The 19951-nt window shown below is 40.0% G+C and overlaps 1 protein-coding gene across 5 annotated transcripts in view; it reads left to right on the forward strand.

Moving 5' to 3' along the window:
• Positions 1-19951, forward strand: part of RAD51B (RAD51 paralog B) — a 321371-nt gene that overhangs the window by 163525 nt on the left and 137895 nt on the right. For all 5 annotated transcript variants that reach the window (XM_015864831.2, XM_015864833.2, XM_015864832.2 and 2 more), the window contains exon 9: positions 16266-16384. In XM_015864831.2, the coding sequence (XP_015720317.1) occupies positions 16266-16384 (119 nt within the window). The remainder of the gene's footprint in view (positions 1-16265; positions 16385-19951) is intronic.

Here is a 19951-nt window from a genome sequence, read left to right on the forward strand (position 1 = left end):
ACACTTTCAACAAATTCTGCTCTTGTGTGTCTGCAGTAAATTGATGTTACTGTCTTTGACTTCTGAATTGCACAGTGAAATATTTACACAACTTGTTTTTTTAGTAGTTTTCTTACTTTTCTTTTTTTATATAAGTTTTTTTCTGAGAGCACACATAAGGACAAAATTTGAAGTTGGTTTCACAAGGAAGAAAATGAAGTTGTCCAGCACATTTGAAAGACACTCCTTAGTCCACATTCAGTGCTTTACTGTGTCAAATTGATAATATCTTTAATCATACTCTTATTTGTCAGCAGAGTTACTAAAGTACTTTTTCTACTTTTTAATCAGCGTGCTTTTCAAAGTCAAGGGCTCACAAACTCGTTACACGTTCTACTTTAGAAGCATGCTTAGAATTCCCCAGAGATTGTACTCTGCCATGTTGCTCAAATTATTTGTTTAAATACTCCTAACCCAAGCATTAATAAGTTTGAATGATCTGAAAGTGTAATGTAATCAAATTTTAGAGTTTATTAAGATAGGACAGACAGCTCAAGAAGAGGTAGAAAAGCAGCACTTAGCTGTTTCTACTATGTGGTATAGATGGACTCTGTCTTCTGTCACATCGGGCAGAGTGAATTTGTCCATGGTGTTCTTCTCCAGAAGCAGAAATCAGTTGGCTTCACTGACATCAAGACAGCTAGTGAAGCTACAGTGCTTTTTATTGGAGGGATATGGATTAAATATGTATATGAAGCAGAGATACCCTGAATTACATTATTGCCAGAAAGTAATGCTAGTCATTAACCAATTAGGTTATGCTGGAGTGATTCCATGTGTGCTGGATGTGCACATGCGCTACCTCTGCTTCTGTATTTGAATCTTCAGAATCTTGCTTGCAAGGTGCTGCTGGCATAATCATCAATCCATAGCCATTCTCCTGGTGAAAGCAACAAATATATTACTAAAATGGTGTATTAGTTTTTCGCATGTCATATAGTCTTGTTTATTATGAAGTGGATGCTGTAGCATAGCATTTTCTCCATATCTCTTTCACCTTTTTCATTTTTCAACCCAAGCTGCAGTTTTTGCAGATTTTATGTTTTTTATTTTCTGTGATTAAATAAATGTTAATTTTGCCATCTCAAACTTGAGAGGAATGAAGTCCTTACAACACAATTTAAACCATATTGAGTGCTACCTTTCACTGGGAGAAGACATTGTCCTCTGTTAATTTGAATAGTGAAGTGAAGGCTTTAAGTCATTTCTATTTCATACATTATTTTTCACACAGGTAAAGAAGGAATCTAAACTCAGTTGATTGACGGTGTTGTAGGTATCATCTCATGTGAATAATAATGTGAGCACATTGGAAAAAAGAATAGAAATGATCTTTAATGTTTGTAGGTGCCATTTGTCTTTCCAGAGTTAGTATCAGGAAAACAACTTAGTAAAGTTACTTCCTGAGATGTAGCCTGCTTCCAGTTTTGAGAAACCACATAGAAATGAAAACTTGAAGGGTGCTGGCAGCTCATCCTAGAGCTGGAAGTTAAAAGACTGGTGACTTGGCCATTTTTACAGCTGTTTATTTTGCTTCTATAATACAATAATATATATTTAAAGTCATATAGTTTTCTAGCTTGGAGGATAAGACAAGTGTAGAATGCTCTGTCTGGAATTATCTGGTCTCAGCTGAAACAGACCAAAAAAACCATCATTTACAGGATTAAATGATTACATCCTCATTTACAGGATTTTACTGCCAACAAAGAGAATTTGTGTAACTATTACAGCTAGACAAATTCAAAATACATAGCAAAATCAGGTGACTGTGTAGAGTCGCATAACAACTGATCCAGTGTTCATGTCATGCATTTTAAATTGAAATAGCAAAGCAAGTTTGAGAAATTTAGTAGCTTAGGCTGCTATTGCTGCATCAATGTTAATCAACTTTAATAGGTTCAGAAAATTGAAATTTAAAATATGTGTGTATTTGGGATTCCATCTCCGCTCACTGTTCAGATTCCATTTTAACACTCTTAATGTTAATAAGGTAATATAACCAAGATAATGCCTAAAAAAAAAAAAAAAGGAAAAAGAAAGAAAAAAAAAAAAGAACACTTGATGAAGGAACCCAGTATCTCAGTATTTCTCTCAAGTATCAGAAACAAGTTATCAATGTTAGTATGGTGTTCTGCCAGACAAACTCTTTGTGCTCTAAAGGCAGCTTGAGCTTACCTCTGAAGCTCTGCACTGTACGTTACAGGACAGTCATTTGTAATTTTAATACATGTGTATTATACGTTTCAATACATTTCTGCCCAAGTGTTTGTTAGATGGACTGCCTGATGCACTGTCTAATGAGATGCCCAAAAGTAAGCTTTTGTCTGGACTGCAGAGCACTTGGAAGGGGCTAGCTGTATGCCTCTGAAGTGGTTGGTTGTGTAAAGTCATCTAGTGACACATCTATACACTATAATGTATACACTATGTACATTCTGGAATATAGCACAGGCTTTCTGTTTCTGGAAAGATAGAAATTATTATATTTCCTATAATACTTGTGAAAGTGCATTAAATCTTATTTTCTTTAGAAGAATTCAATGTAAAGTTTTAGAAAGCCTATACACAAGTACAAAGTATTGTTGGCAGGAATTCTGTTGAAGCCTACTGTAGAGACTGCTTTGGCCATGCTGCATGTTGTCATGAAATTATCATCTTGGCTACTGAAATTCATTGCAGAGTGAAAATAGAAAATGCACTTTTTGTACCTAATTGCAGCTTTTATTCTAGCCTTTCAGTGATCCTTCAACCTTTGGCAGTCCTTTGTTTTACTGATTGAAGCATCTGTACTTCCAGATTATTTTTTAGAAACACTGGGTTTGCAAGTCAAGTGAAACTCTCACAATTCTCACTTCTTGGACACAGCCTGGTGTGCTCCCTGATGTTTGTTTCTCAATTTCCCCTCCTTTCCATTTCTCACTGTGGTACCAGCCTGCCAGAGGCCTCTTGGAATTTATAGTAAGAGGAACAAGATTGGCACTATTAAAAAGAAAGCTGAAAATCCCTTCTTCCCAGGTCTGTTCTACTTTCTGTATGCCCACTGTGTTCTCAGCAAAGGCATCATTGCCATGTGTGCTCCTGTCCAGCACAGTGTTGCCGCTGTGCACTGATAAGATACTGTGCCTTGCAGTCAGCATTGCCCTAGGCCTGCACAAAGGTAGTTGTCTTCCAGAATGAATTGAGGCAAGTTTGCTTAAATGCTTAACTTCCAGTCTTAGCACCACGGGAAGTGCCAATGCATCTGCTGCATGTCCTGGTAGTGTTTGAATGCAGTCACACAGTGACATCAGTTCTTCTTAGGTTGTGGTTCTGTCGTGCTGAGACCACAAGAAATATTTATCTCTGGCTTGGAATAGGTTCCTTTTTAACTAAGTCAACAAAACAAAAAAAGAAGATCCATCCATTTATTTGTGTTATGTAACTGTGGAGGTCTCAGTTTTACTGCTAATCTCTCATATGATTTAGTCACACTGGCAAAGAGCTTGAAGGAATGCCATTATGTTATTGGACATGACATTGGTCATGCAGCAGGGGACAGTCTCCTGTCACAGTCTGTAACAAGGCAGTACCCGGTGGAGTTGGATATGCCAGCCTCTGCACTGAGATGCAAACCAGATACACAACTGCTTGCTTTTACTGCCATCTCATAACGTTTTTGCTACCAGTGAAAGTGTTAACCCTCACTATCTGTCCCATATCTACAGCCTGGTAGTCATTTTCTGCTTCCTAAGTGATAGGTGAGACACAGTAAGTGCTTTTCATTTCTTGGTCTCAGTTCTTGACCAGTGGCCCTGTTCATCAGCGAGGAGAATTACTTGCAGACATGTATTTGTAAAGTACATCTGATCAGGTGCGTTCTTATAAGGGGGGAAAAAATCATTCAGTGATTCCCTAGATGCTGCTCTGAGGCCATACGTATAGTTTACATAAATATTACCCACACTGTGTATTAGTGAGTATTGGAGATGTTTGGGGTTTTGTTGTTTGTGTTTGTTTTTGTTTTAAGCAGAATGGTTTGTGGGGTCATAAAAGTGTAAACAACCTTAATTCATTAATTTTTAAGTTTTCCTTAAATTCAACATACATTGTGCTTAATAAGCAAACAAAAAAAGCACATACTCAAGTTTGTCATCTGTGCTATTACAACAGTCGCAAGTTAATTCTGAAGTTATCTTTTCTATCAGGCTTTTTTTTTTTTTAATGATGTACCAAGTGACGTTTGAGCTCTTTTTTGAAATTTATCATCTTGTCAGAAAGAGAGAACTCATGTGGCATAAAAGGTCAGTTACTATGTTATATATAACTTTTTGTTTTCATCCCCTACTGTTCTGGTGGGGAACTGAAAATGCATTAGACAACAGATGTGAAACACTTAAAATATTTGGAATGTGTGGGAATATACCGAGGGACCACCTGTCCTGCAGTGTGACAGAATCGGTTTGTGAGCCTTGTTCATTACATTGACAGTGACAGAGAACAGGAGGAGACATACAACAGAAGTAAAGCAGAATGAAAACTACTGCACAATTGTTTGAGGTTGGCTGTACTCGAAGAAGTATGGGAAGAAAGGCAAATATAACTTCCTTAATACTCAATAATCAATATTTGAGATTCCCTTAGTTAAGCATAGCCTGAAGCAGTTTTTTCCTGTTCAGGAAGCTAACAATTAGGAAGAAAATGAGCAGATTTTATCTGTTTTTGACCTAAATAAGGTATTTTTATTTTTACTGCTTCTAACAGACAGATTCTATCTATTTAGTTATAAGTTAACAATTACAGCTAAGAATAGCTGTAATGGATATCTTTTATGAAAACAAAAAACAAAAAAACCCAACCATTTACATAGTGTAGAAAGCCAAGAGTTTGATAACAATTTGGATTCCTTTGGAGCCTGAGGATTTTAAGGTTGATTTGTTGCTGGTGTCTGTTTCTCTACATGTTTAGTATTTATTGACTAAAGTTAACAAATGCTGTTTCACAGATGAGGGAACAAAGGCCCAGATAGGATCAGCATGTAGCATTTGCATTTCTTCATTCTGAGTTCTGGCATGTGAACACCCTTAATTCTTTATTATCTTTTTCCTTCAATTATTAATATTATTATTATTTTTAATAAAGAGGATATTGAAATAGGGTTTATAGCTACTTCTCTGCCCCAGGAAAGAGTTGGGGAGATACTTAATGTTTACACCCAGGGCCCCCTCTTTTACTCCCTCCAGTTCCTGCACAGGGCTGCCACTGCTTCTGTTGCAGTTACAGAGCAAGTGGAAGGTACTGTGCATGGGTTCTGCCCATGGACAAGGATAGGCTGGGAAAAACTATCTAGCACACTCTGCTCTAAAAACCAAAACAAGAATTGTGTAGAAATTAGAAGTTTACACAGATTCATTCTCGACACTGATAGTGAAGCCTGGTTGCACTGAGTGGCATAGGTCTTGCTATAAGTGTTGGGAATGGCTGTGAAGCTGACCTTCAGAACTGTAATCTGCCTGATACTAGATGCACAGAATCAGTGAATGAAACAGCTGTTGCTGAGTTCTCTTGATGAGAACTGATGAAAGTCAGGACATACGCGAGCTGTTTCCCACAGTGCATACAATTCTCCCTTCCCTCCTGTATAATGGCTCAGTGCTGTATACTGTGCAAACAAATTACGGGTACTGTGGGAGCCACAACTTCAAATTTCTCAACCTTTTTGCATGCAAAAATCTAGAATTAATTATGCTTTCTTACATTTAAAGTTCCTCTTAGCTAGCTGGAGGGAGGTCTTTGTGATTAAAGGAAGCAGGTTTCACTGAGTTAGACGAGTTGTGATCTGTCCTCTCTTTCACCTCCCCTCAGGGCAAAGACCAACAGCTTGAGGGTGACCCCTTCAAGAAGTTTCACTGAAAAGGAAGATGAGAAAGGCTGGACAGGCTCTTTCTAATGCTCTGCACTGGAGCCAGGAAAAGGCAGCTGTTTCTAGCCTTTCTGCTTTCCTCCCCCATTCCCCCCCTTTTTTTCCCCTCCCTTTTCCTGATAGCTGAGATCTGGGCTAGCTGCCATATCTGTTTGTCTGTCTGTCTCATGTTGTTTTTCTCAGAGAGCTTCAGAGGCCAGTTGCCCATAGTCAGTTGCTGGGAACAGAGGTTGTTCCTTGTATCGTCTTAACTCCCCATGCCAGAGTGTTCATGCTTGAATAGGAAACAGCAAGATCTGTCAAAATAGCCCTTTTCTTTGGAGCTTTGAGGCTGCATTCTCCACGGCCATCTGTTCCCTTTCACCCTTTTGGACAATGTTGCTATTTGAAACCAAGCACTCTTTGCTCTCTCTCTTTCCCCTTGCCCTCCCCTCCACCCCCAAATCTGGGAAAGAGGAGGTGGGGGGGGAGAGGGGGAAAGAAGTTGTTTCTAGTTGTTTCTGGCCTTGCCTGGCCCCTGGAGGGTTCAACCATTTTGTAGTCCAAGGATTAAAAGTGATATTTTGCAGTATTTTTTTGTTTTTCACTCACTTCAAAAAATGTAATGCATCTCAGGAGAGAAGAGTCGCTGCAGTGAGAGATTATTTTGGATTTATGCATTGACGGAGCACTTCAGTGTAATGTTGGTGCCTGGTGCAGCCTACAGCAAAAACTTGGCGTGACTTGGAATACTTGGTGTTATAGCAGTAATGGAAGGAACCTCCTATAGTTAAGGCCGTATAACTGTTTCCCTTTTTACCCTCTGTGTTCAGTCAGAAAAAGCTTATCAGCATGAAATTTTCCAGTCTTGGTTCTTGTCCAAAACTGAATTTATTTGGAGATAAAGCGAGTCATTGCTTTCTGAGAATGAGAAGAAAAAAGAATTTACCTCTTCAAGGCCTTAATGGGAACTGCAATGTGAGAGGAGGGCTGGGTGGGCTGTGGGTCTCCTGCAAGACTTGGGTCACTGGGGGCAGGCAGCCAGGACCCTGTTGTCCTTCTTTTTAACATTTTCCATGTTATGTAGGAAAGTGTGTGTGTGTGATTTTTCAGCCTTGTAAAGGAGCCCATTCTGAATGCTAAGTGCGTGAGGTTTGCCAGGCCAGCAAAGGAAGCAAAGCAGATGGGCATCAGCTTGTGGCACCGGCCCCTTATGCTGGGAGATAGGTGCAGCCTGTGAGATTATTGTGATTAAATGCAAGTTAAGAAATTCCACAGCGAGCCCTGATGCTATTTGTTGTGAAAAATAAGAGCCCTTCTGCACTGAATAGGCAGAGTTAAAATTGCACATACCATTTTTTTTATATTGAATATTTCTTAACTTTTATGTTCCTTATCAAATAATAAAAATACTGTTTTAATTTGTTGTTTCGAGGTGTTTCATTTTTTTATTTTGTTTTGTGTGTGTGTGTATGTGTGTGTGATGGATGGATAATGCTGAGAGTTTGGCCAAATCTGAACTCCAGATGTGAACAGCTGTAGTTTGCAAACTGTCATCTCTAGGCCCCAAATGTTTGGCTGACCTCTGCTTCCTTGTTGCAGGCTGAAAGAGAATTGTTTCATCTTGGAATTTCTTTTTCTTTGTAACTTTGGCTCATGATCCAAGCTGTCCAGCTCTAAGACTGTTGTTTTTATTTACACCTGGAGGGAACTGTTTTAATTGTTAACTGTGTGACTGATGTTAAGAACAGCAAAGGCTTAAATTTTCAGATAAATAACTGCGGTTATAATGCAAATTAAAGCAGTTTACTCAGTTTGCATACAAGAAAGGTTGCTAAACATAACCCTGGTGGTTAACAGCCCCACCCTGTACTCTTAAATTATTGGATGTTCCAACCTTTTACATCAAGAAATTGTCATTCACTGAGATTTGAAAGTAATCCTGAAGGAGGACTAGTTCTGAAATAATCCTGTATCTAGGAGTAAAAAGGGCAGATAACTTAATTCACCAGTTCAAGTGCAGAGAGCAAGCCTGTGATCAAAAGCTGTTGTTTGCTAAGGCTTTTTAGTCTGTGCTGAGTATTTTGGGAAAGGTGCAGTGGCTGGATGTGCCATTGTGAGCACTTGTGTTAATTGAGCTAATTCACATGGTGGGTTGGCTGCAGCAACACAACATCCTCTGTGGCTTCATAGCAGAATGTGTTGCTGAGGCAGACTTTAGTGCTCATTTAGAACTAGCTTACATACCCCTACTGTCCTTTTCCGTCTGGCATGCAGACATGCCATCAGGCTACTCTCTGGGAAGTAGACAGCCGTGTCAGAAACACCCTCAGAAATGGTAGCGCTAATTGGTTCATTTATTGGTTGCTTTGATGGGGAACTCAATGTGTGTTCAAAATCTGACTCTATCCTTTCTACCCCCCCTTACCCGTTGCACCCTGCCTCTCAAATGTAATTTAAGGTTCATTTGCAGACTGGCTTCTACCTTGCCTGAAATGCTGCTGCTTTTGTCTGTGCTCTATCGATTTTGTGTGCACCAGAGCTAAGCTGTCAAGACACCGTTTCTTTACCAGAATATATTTTATGGAAAAAAATGTAGACTGTGGGAATACAGTCTGTGTCTCAGACCGCAGTATCCTACAATGACCATAATGCTGTGCGTTGCATTTTGAAACTCACGGCTGTTTCAAAATTCCATTTCTCTCTCTCCTCCCCCCAGCTGTATTAGTTTTTGTTCTGCCTTTCTGGGACGAAGCTGTTTAAGACTTCCAGACTTCAGACTCTTATGTTGGGTTGTTGTTGTTTTTGTCCTTGTCAGGGAGGAGTGTAGCAGCTGGCTCATTTGGTTCTAGCCTGGAAAGTTCGGAAGTGGCAAATCCAGATGATGGGTAAACACTAGCAGAGACTGATGAAGTTTAACAGCTGAGATTAAGCATCCTGGGAAAATCAGATACTATAATGCCACGGCTGTGTAGGTCAGAGGGCTGAAGCTTGCAGCATGCAAGGCTTCAGTTGCTTTGACAGTGTGATTTTAAATCTTCGTTCTTTATTCAAGTCTTAAGGGGCCAACGCACGTGTAACTCTAGTGTTCTGCTGCCCCCCCCCATCCTACATGCCTTCTGATTAATATCATGATCTGTTTAATTCCCCAAGGGAACTTAACAACAACAACAAAAAACAGCAATAACTTGTAATGTGATTGGTGAGGTGATAATTAAAAGCATTTTCTGTTTCACAGGGCCCTAGCATTGCCAGACACCATGACTGGGCAAGCTTTGTTTTTCAGCCTATGCATCCTTTATATGATCAAGCAGGCAAAATTCTGGCCTCTTTGTTGTTTGTTTTTTCTCCCCATTTTTGTCAATGGGACACTAGTTTTATAGTCTTGGAGAGGCAGGAAGAAACTGCAGAGGGCACGTTAGAGGAAAGAAACTCCTTTATGTTCTAGTGGTGAGCAATGTGTAAAAGAACTCTGGATACCAAAAACAGCGTAAATTTAGGACAGTTTTAGATTTTAGTTTTTCTACAATTTCTCCAGGTCTGTGATTAGAAAGGAGGGGGAACTGTAGAAAAAAGTATTCATTCTTTGTTACAGGGAAAAAAAAATCAACTTGCAACCAATATCTTCTACTTGGTCTTTACCATCCCTCCCACCACATGTATTCTTCAGTCCCATGAAGAAAAGTGCAGTCCATAAAGCAATCAGTCTGTGGTACATTGCCAGGCCACAGAAGCAAAAAAAAACCAAAACCAACCAACTTCACAGCCATAAAGAAAGTATCTGTTCCCAGGCATGCTGACTCCCCGTTTTGGGTTCTGTTTCAGGTGCTGTAAACCACCAGCTGCTTTCTCACCTCCACCAATCTCCTGAGACCTGAGCATTTTTTTCATGGCTGGTAGATTGTCTGGCAAGAAATCAGACCAGCTGGATTTTCTCATGTCTTAATGTTAGTTCCTTTTTTAGGTCAGCAGACAGGAGTCTCGGTACTAGCATGTGTGTTTCCCTCTCTGTCCGTCTGTCTTAGCTCAAAACAGAATCAACATGAACCCACTGAGGTCAGGAAATGTGAGCTGCTAGTGCAGCACATGCTGGTTATAGTGGGCACACTGGTCAGTGACAGTGGAGAGAGAGAAAAACAAGCCAGCATCTGGCCAATTCTCTGGAGGACCCTTCCTACATCTTTGGCCCAGATTGAGGTCTGAGCTGAGTTTTCAGGATAGAGTAATGATTAATATTGCTTGTTTGAAAAGGTTTCTAATGTTTCATGGAGAATACTGAAAGACCCAACTTACTGGACTATCACATACTTTGATTTATTTTCCATCATTCTCCAGGGAGGATTGCTTGTAAGTGGGGGATAAACATCAGCAGCTAACAGGCTCTTATATGGCAGTTCTTATGAAAAGGAGATCTTTAGGTCAGGAGCTCTCTTTTTCTTCTGCTTATGTATTGCAGAAGAGAGCTCTAGGTGCAGTCACAATAACAATAATAAAATAGCTGTAGAAAAGCAGAAAGGACCTTATTTTTCACAGGACGTCAGATTAACATTGTAAAAAAACACAATTCCCCATAACGCATATATGGATATGCAAAACTACATAGTGGTAAACAAACAAAAAAAAAAAGTATGAAAACTCTCCTGCTTGGGATATAAGATATACACAAACCATGCTGTCCAAAATTAGAAGCATGTTCATTCTCTCTTTGTCTCATTCATTTGCAGCTGGAGTCTAAGTGGCAATTTTTTGTCTCTCAGTAATGGAATCAGAACAGCCTTTCCAGCACAGTCTCTAGTAGGCTCTATGTTCTCTGGTAGTAACTTAGCTATGCACTGAAGCTGGTTTAAAAAAAAAATAAAAAAATCCATTGAAACTGTTTATTTTTTTTTTTTTACCTTTGGGGTTAGTAAGGTGCTATATTTAATTCCTTTACTTGAGTGTGTTTTATTGGCTATACCATTCCAAAGCAGAAGAGCTGAATTACCCACCATTGACAATTTCAGCTTCAACCTAAAATATTTTTGCATATTTTTATTCCTGATTACTTGAAATTTTAATTAATCTTGTGGGATTATTTTTTTTTTCCAACTTTTTTCAATTTAGAACTAAGTGTTGTTTGGGAGTAGAATTGCCAGATTACCTCTTAGTAAAAGAAGGAGAATTAAGCAATTTATAAGAGAGAAATTTTACACGGCTAGTTCTGTGGCCAAGCTTGATTCCTGCAACAGCTGGCTTTCCTGCTGTATGTCCTAAGTAATAAAAGACTGTATGAAGGTGATGCTGTATTCCAGCAAGTGAGTTTTGATTTTTCTCCTAAGATGAACTATTGGGATGCCTGCATAATACATTAAGTGAAACACAACTGTACAGCTGGAACAGGGAGCAATGTTTTTGTTAGTGTCTGCACAAATTAGTAACTTGTGTTTGGTGATTACCTAGGTATGTGCAGATGTGCTTTGCCTCAAGTGAGTGAACGTAATTGGTAGTTTAAATATCTGCCTAGTATTGTTTTAAAGGACCCAGTTTAATCATCCTCAGTCATATTCTTAGTTCAGTGTGTGCTGAGGGCAGAGAGCGGTATGCCAGGAAGGGTTTGGGACATACCATGGCCAACCAATACAGAGTGAGGTGGTCACTAGCGTGGGGTAAGAGAATCAGAGTTGCCTTTTGCCTGAAGAGAACACTGCAGAGAAGGGCTGCAAATGGCAGAAGTCAGTGAGTGGGAGTTTGAAGAAAGCTGTGGTTAGTTACTTCACAGATGAGTTTGTCCTGTGGGTTGTATTTTTACTATGTGATGGGTTTTTCCACCATTGGGTATTTTTATACTTGTACTTTCTGAAGAGGTGAAGATGGAAAAAATAGATAGGCGGTTGTTTTTGTTTTTTTTTTTCATTTCTTTTTTTCCTCTTTGGGTGTCACTGTTAGAGATCTGCACCAAAAATGCAGACTAAATGCAATGCAGGTGAAAGCATTGATCTTTGTGAGCTCTACCAGTGAACCAGAATGTCCATGCAGGACGTCCACACAACCTAAGCGAGATAGAAAGTACTTTCTTATTGCAAGATGTGCTGTTTTCGTCACGTGCCATTTTTTTCAATCTCAGTAGTTCAATTCTTTATAAAATTTTCTCTGTACCTTTGGAGGTTTTTCCTCCTTTTTGATAAATCAGGCTTCCATCAAGATGATTTGATGTTGAAATTTGGGGATTGGTAGCTGCTGTGTTTTTGTTACTTCACTGTTGTAATGTACATCAGTCCCTTTTTGCATTAAGTGAAAAAAGATTTTTGAATTATAAAGTGATAGAGATTGCAGCCTACTATCAGCATTCAGGCTATCAACATTATTGTCAGTGATAAGGAACATCTTTATGAAGATTCATTTAAATCACACTCATGGGGAAATTGGACAAAATGAATCTGAACTTTGTGTATAACTGGACTGAGTGTTGTTGCCCTGTTCCTCTGACAACTTCTGCTAGGCACCAGAGCCCAGAAGATGTGCACCACAGCCTCTGTGGAGGTAACATTGCAGTTGAATAATTCTCAGTTGAAGAATCACCCTTTTTTCTTTGGTTTGTTTCTTCCCTCGTTGTGCAGAGTCATTCACTTTGCATTTGACCCAAACCACAAGAAGCTTTATTTTCACTTGTGACAGCTACTGAGTGAGAGTGAAGGAGACAGTTTTTGCCTTGTTGCTGCTTTCCAGAGCAGACCAAGTCACTATTAGTGTCTCTGGTAGTGCCCTGAAGAGCTCAGTTTCACAGGAGATAGCAGAACAGGTACCTAGTGCAGTCCTGCCTGCTGATGTGCCTTTTGGGTCCCTTCAATGCTAGTACTTTTTGTGTGAGGAAAAATAGTGTTACTGGAATCAAAGTCACTGCTGCATTTTATTGGAGCTGGATCTGAATACATAGAGAAGGGTTTGTTTAGAGGTCTTCTCCTATCTCCTGCTATGCATCCTCACCTCCCTCTCCTAGGATCCCATCTCAGTTCTTCTGCACACCCACCCCTTTTCCATATTTCCTGTCCTCCTTTTTTACCGCCATGAATTGACATCTACCACCTCTCTCTCATTAGGTTGTCAGCCCCCTCTTTTCTTCCTCTCCCCATCCCTGAGCTCCCTGTATCTGCTGTATGCTGAGCAGAAACCTTAGTGACAGGACTGACTGGGGCATGAGCAGTGCACTGACCAGGCTGGTAAAGTGGAGGTGCTGCCTGTCAGCTGGGACCTGCTATTCTGTGCCTCTCTGAGTGCTTCAGGATGGACAGTGGAAGGACTTCTGAGCAGAGATGTACATCCTTTAGAGCCAGGGAGCCTCTAGGAGCCAGGTTGTTCTTGGGCCAAGGTTGGCCTATCCCATCTCTAAATATGCATGTCAGAGTTTAGAAGATCAAAGCAGTGCATACTGAAAAATATCACTGTCTCTCTGAACAATTATATATATATATGTTTTCCTTGTGCTTTTCGTTAATGACTAAGTAGTGTTTGAGAAACAGGAAAGATAAACTTGGTATTTTCTTTAAGGCCATGCTTGAATATATTCTCTTAGTATATCCTCTTTCCTTCTTCGGAAGCCTTTGCTATCTTTTTGTGCTTAGAGCAAGGGGAAGGAAAGAAGTACATACTGTTACTGTCCTTGAACTTTTTTGCAAGGCTGGTGCTTCTTGCCCTCCATTAAGCTCACTTGGTGTGCTGCTCCTTCTGCCTGATGCATCGCATTGCAGGAGCATCCCTTATAAAATGGAAATCTTTCCTGTGAGGCATTATTTTCCACCCTGTAAAAAGTCATCACTGTAAATTTGCTCTGGGCTTACTAAAACACTTTGCACCAGTCATAAATTTAAGAAACTTCATAGGAGAGGATTTATCTGAAAAATGGGTCACAAAAGCTGTCCTCTTCAGAGGGGCTGATACATTGTGGTATAACAGGCTTTCTCCTGTATAATAAAATAAATACAGCAGTTAGTTTGCTTGTTCTGCCACAAGCCTTAAACTTCTAACACTTCACTTCGGTGCAGGTTTTAGGCCTGCAAGAAATGCAGAGTTAGGAATCATTATGGAGTGATACCTCCTGTATATTACTAGGCTCCACGCAGTTAACTGCATCTGCTTAAAGCCAGCAAATATCTACTTAGGTAGTTCTGATGTCCGGTCAGTGTGGGAGAACTTTGCCCTGTGGGTTGAGCGGGGCCTTCCAGCTGTGTGCATGTGTACAGTCATATCAGCTGTGAGGGGACACCTCCATACCACCAGAGCTCACCCTGAGCTGCCTCATCTGATTTTTGTGATTCCTACCCATTGCAAGCTGGTGAGAAAGGACAGCATCAACTACAGGAGGAACCTGAATCTTATTTCACGTGACAAGGGGAGGATTGCAGAGCATTAAAGCTACTTTCCTTTTTTTATATTCTCCTGTAGCCTTTTTATGCAGTAATTATATTTAACTTATAAGGTGCAAGCACTTTGCAGAACTTAATGAACTTAATTAACTAACTTGGTTTAAATAATGGAATGGAATACAGACCTCCCAGCATCTTGCTTTTAACACTTGGATCTTTTCTCTCCTCCAGCAGGCAAATTAAATCAGGAATGCAGATGAAGAGAAATTATTATTGTCAGTAAATCCACATTCCCAGTATGGTCTGGTTAGACTAATTAACAGAATAGCATTCTTGATACTGAAACTTCCAGTTAGGTGCTCCCGCCATGAGTTATTGATGTGGAAGTTTGATGCTTATCAAGATCGGAGTACTTTTTGTTCTGAGGAAAGGAAAACAGCCATCCTTGCTTGATAGAGGAACCGTAGTCTGCTTTCAAAGTGGAATACATCTTGTTCAGGAGAAATGGTTATTGTGCATGTTGCAGTGAGTTTCTCACTGAGAGGGGGGAGGAGACTCTTTAGAGTTTTAGAGAGGTTCTGCTCTGAGTAGTTGAAGGGGGAAAAGTAACAAAATCTACAACCTTACAAATGTAAAAGCAATGAAGGGTCTTAGCCTGAATCTTCCAGAAGCTCTGCTGGGACACGAGATAACTTTGTCAGCCCAGTACAGTATTAAACTTTAGTATAAGTACTAAAACCTAGTACTTCTAACTTAAGTTTCAACATTTACTCTGTTGCACTGCTGATAGCTTTGACAGAAACATAAGGCTTTTCTGCAATTTGTAACACAGTCATTGCCATACTGTTTTCATACTCTATTTTTGCCTTGTGAAACATCAGCTACTTTGTAAGCAAGGTGAGGGATTTCTTTTAGCTCTGTGACTGGCTCTATGAGAGTGTAGAAGTTGGTCTAACCCCATTATATAATCTGCTTTCTTCTACTGTTTCTTCTCAAGGTCTTGTCTGATTTAGTTTAAATTGAGTCACTTGACAAGGATTTTATCGCTGTCCCAGGGAAGCAATTTTGGTTTTAGCCTGATAGATGCTGCAATTTTGTTGCTTTCATTTTGTGGCAGTTGACAGGAAGTTCCCTGACTTTAAGTCCAGCTTTCTATCATTCAGCTTCAGGTCAGCACTCATTGCTTTTAAACTTCATGCACTGACTGTCAGAAACTGTTTTCAACTTTCAGATTACAGTGTGTATCTGCCAGTTGTGGACATATACAAATATATCTTGCATATCTGCAAGTAAATCCAAACAATTTGGATTTTGTTTCCAAATTTCTTTGATTTGCTTGTTTTGCACTCTGTTCTTAAAGTGTCATTTGAAGTATAAGCAACACAACAGTCTATCTGCTCATCTTACGCAGAATTGGTGGTAAGCAAAGATGAAGGTCTTGGATACCTTTCTGCTTGTGTATGGATGTGCATGCATGAATGGGTTCTCTAGTTTTAGTGCTAGAGAAAGCAAGTGAAAAGGTAGTTCAGCAAGCTTGGTCATACTGCATTATTGGAAGCACTTTACATTATCATTGGTCATCACGACAGACTGCATTTTCCTTTAGGGTTATAAAAAGTTCATATGATTTCCAAGACATCAGAATGGTATTTACAGTTAGAAGGCTCCCTTCTTTGTACATTTTAGAAAACGTGAGGGATGTCTGCTTGTATGAGACAGTATTTTAATTTTTGGATCCGAGTATTGTGGCACCATGTTCTGCTCCTTTCAACTTCCCTTTTTGTTACTGAGTTGAACACTGTCATGCTTGCTTCACTGTGCTCATATAAAGCTGGTTTGCTGGGTGATCTTGTGTCTGAAAAGAACAAGACAAGTGTGCCCCAGTCCACCTCTGGGTATTTAGGAGTTTCATGTAATACTGTCATCTGTTAAAAACAGAATTGTGACTGATTGAATTATTTTCTGTGGTGCTGTCCTGATGCAGTTTCTTTTGTAATCAATTTCAGGAGCTTCTGGAAGTGTGAAGAGGGAATCTGCTTGTGTGACAGCAGCCCTTGGCAACACGTGGAGTCACAGTGTCAACACCAGACTCATCCTGCAATATCATGACTTGCTGACAAGGCAGGTGAGAACTTAAATATAAGTTGCACAGGTAGTTCTTCACCAGGTCGGTAACTGTATGACAGCCAGCGTGCTTAAGTACTGTGTGGTGAGAATCATAGGGCCAAGTACCTACCTGGGATGCAGGGCAGTCACAGTCCTTTGCTTTTCAGTGATGGCCAGTCCTCCAGTGCCTCCCTGTGTTAGAATGGGCTTTTCTGAGTCACAGGAGCTGGTGCATGTTGGTACGGACATGCAAATTCCTTGAGGTTTTTAGGGCATTGCATATTGTGAGATGAAGGTAATCCTTGAAGTGTTTTCCCGCAGAGGGAATTTGGGACAGAAGTGGGCAGTTGGTCCTTTTGGTAGCAGGATTGTTTTACTGTCACATCTTTCCCACTCTTCTGTGCCAAATTTCTTTTGTGACTGTTCAGATAGGGAGCGCTCTATCTTCTGCAGCTATTGTTTGCAAGTGGAGACTTGCTGCCTGTACTGGCAAACTTATTTTGTGGAGTAAGTGTGCTAGCAACCTTCTAAAAGTACATCTACAAAAAGGAGATAGCTGACACTTTTAATGAGGGACTTCATGCTTTTGAATGAAATATAGTAGCTCTTTTTGCCTAACCACCAGCACCTCTAATTTAATTTAAAAAAAAAAAAAAAAAAAAAAAAGAAGGAGACAAGACATGGGGTTTGATTGAAGGAATGACTCTGTTTTTAAAATATCATAACACATGATTTCATCTGGCCCTTGGGATACCCGTGGTTAATCTCGTTTGGCTTCGTCTGTTCTATTTTTCATTGGTGCAACTCTTTTGAAAGGCTGTGAACCTTGGTCTTAATGTTATCAATGTTTTGCCTGCTAAGAGTGTTGTCAGAAAAGGTGTTATGCAACACCTTTTTTCTTTTCTTTATTTTCTTTTATTATTTTATTTTTCCTTGCTCACTTTACTGCCTGAGGAAGGTCTTCCTGGCACCACTTTTTTTTCTGGAGGAGGCAGCAGTCTGGGAGATCTTCCCATATGTCTGACTTGCATGGTAGTAGAGCCAGGGTGCTTGTGCTTGCTGGGAAATCTTGCCCCTCATGAGCAAAATCAGCACTTGAGATTTGCTGGGCCATGAGTCTGGAGGGTAGTATTCTTCAAAATGTGATGTTATAATCATTAGAGAGGATTGAAGCAAGCAGTCTGCTTGAAACATGGAGAGCACAGCCCACTGAATTGCTTGATGCTTGTTCTCGGTCATGCAGTATTGAGTTCTGGGAAAGCTCGGGGGCAGTGCAGTAGTCCATAGACCTGAAACTCTACAGAATGCCAACGCAGCAGGTGGCATAAAGAGTACGCAACAAATCTAGGGAAATCAAGTAAAGAATTCTTACACAGGAGTTCTTTTTAAGCTGAGTCAAAGATTCCTTCGTTTTGTTTTTCTCACAGCCGTTTTTTCAGCCAACTATCCCTTATTCCACCCCACCCTTCACATGTCTGTTGAACATTAGTAAGACAACAGCCAAGTCAGAAAAGTATTGAAATTTCTGGAACATCCTGCCTGCCTTAAAAGCAGTGAGGCTGGCTTTATTGCTTGGATAGGACCAAGTTTCTTAAACAGATGAACTTTCCTCTTTCTCCCTACTTTCCATAGCCTGTGTTCTGGTTTTGTTTTCCTCTAGCACAGATGCATTGCCATGGGTGAGAGGGCGAGTGCAGGTTTCCAGCCTTCTCTTGGATTAATTGTGTTGTTAGAATCCACAAGCATGGGCTGCTGTCAGTCTGCTGACTACAGAGGTGGGGCTGAAGCTACACAAGGCACAGAGCAGTATGGAATCATAAGAGCTTGAGGGAAAGTGGGAGAAGTTAAGCATTTCACACATATGTGTTCACAAAGGGAATTTGCTACTATCTGTCCGGTATATGGATAGTGGTACTTGGTTCTCCCTAAGGAGTCTTGTAAGTCATTAACCTTGACATATGTTTTCCTGAATTCCATACATAAACATGCAGTGCCTTTGAGGTTGGGCCAAAACTAACAAGACTGTGCTACAAACTATGAGATTCCTCAGTTACCCCTATGCTTATAATGATCCTACTTTCCTGAACTGGAGTCAACAGGCTTCCCTTACTGTTTTCATGTGTGCTCAGCTGTCTTTGGGGGACAGCATGGTAGGGTTTAATAAGTTGACATGCTATATTTAACATTTTATTCTTGCCTATTGGAGGCAGGATGCTGGATTAAGTGAAACATTGACCAGATCTGGTATGGCAACTAAAATGGGCCTGGTTTATTTTATAGTTTCCAAGGGATTTGTGAGACTCATATTGTAACACTAATGGCTATAATGTGTTTTGAAATTCTCAGATGGAAAGTGCTGTGGAAGCACGAGGTGTTATTTTAAAACAAATCAATGTTATCGCATGGTATTTTAAAGAAAGAACTTTCAGGATTGAGATATGAGATGGGGACTAGGGCTTTCAAGCCATGCCAGGTAGTTGTTGTACAGCTGTTTTCCTGCTTCAGGTAAAGTGTTTCAAATGGATAAGTATATGATGACTCAGTCTTAAAACAGAAATCCATCTCTTTTTCTGACTAATGCCAGACATAACTTTTATTGTGTCCTTGGTTACAGACCAGCTGTTTTGGTCTGTTCAGTATCATATGAATAAGCCCTGAATAGGCATTCCAAAATTGTGATGGCAAAGTAACCATGGTACTTGATGGTGTGGAGAAGGGCTGGGAGAGTGAGAAGAGGAAGGGAGATGAACTTTCACGTGTGTGGGACTTAAGGCTTCAGAATAAAACTAGATTTATGTTTCCCTGTAGGACCTTGATGGTAGTTGTTAGATAGGCTCTATAGCTGTTGGGTAGTTGTCCAATTTTTGAGACAACATCAATTGAGGTTTTCATCTGTAAAAAGGGGAAGCAAACAAACCACAAAAAATAAAGCAATTACAAACAGAGCAAGTAGGCTGAGGAAGAAATGTATGCTAAGTGCTGTCTGGGTTTAAGGCCTTTAATTTTTACCTTAATAATCTAGGTGAGAGAGTACAGTAATGAAATCTGGGAAACAGAATTGAATGTTTTCATGTGAATGCTCAGTGGAAGTTTGTAGCCTCGTACTGTGAAGACTTCTAATTACTTTGAGATGATAATGTTTACTGGGAAGAAAAAAGAAGCAATGAAATGTAATGTGATGGAATGTGCTGGAATCACTGTGAAATGGAAAGGAAAAGGCCTGATGTAAAGAAAATATAGTGTTAGTGTGTTGTCTTCTGTTAATTTTGTAACAACTATAGTTGCATACTAAACCAAATGAAGATGGAGAAGAAGCAGTGTAAACATATTTTCAGTAGTCTTAAAATACCTTTTGAAGTCAATTGTGGAAGCTGGAGGTGGTCCGTTCAGTGCAGACAGAAAACTTTTCACCTACTACAGCAGGGCTGATTCAGTCTTTGACATGGTTAGAAGAAGAATCCCGTGGAGAACTGGGCGTTGAAATGGACGCTTTGCCAAGGAAGGTGACTGAGGATGCGCACAGGTTGCCTGTAGTTGTGTGTGAGATGTGAAATGTGGTTCCTTACATTCTCTCTTTTGCTGAGCT

This window comes from Coturnix japonica, chromosome 5, assembly GCF_001577835.2.
Source record: "Coturnix japonica isolate 7356 chromosome 5, Coturnix japonica 2.1, whole genome shotgun sequence".
Lineage (NCBI taxonomy): Eukaryota > Metazoa > Chordata > Aves > Galliformes > Phasianidae > Coturnix > Coturnix japonica.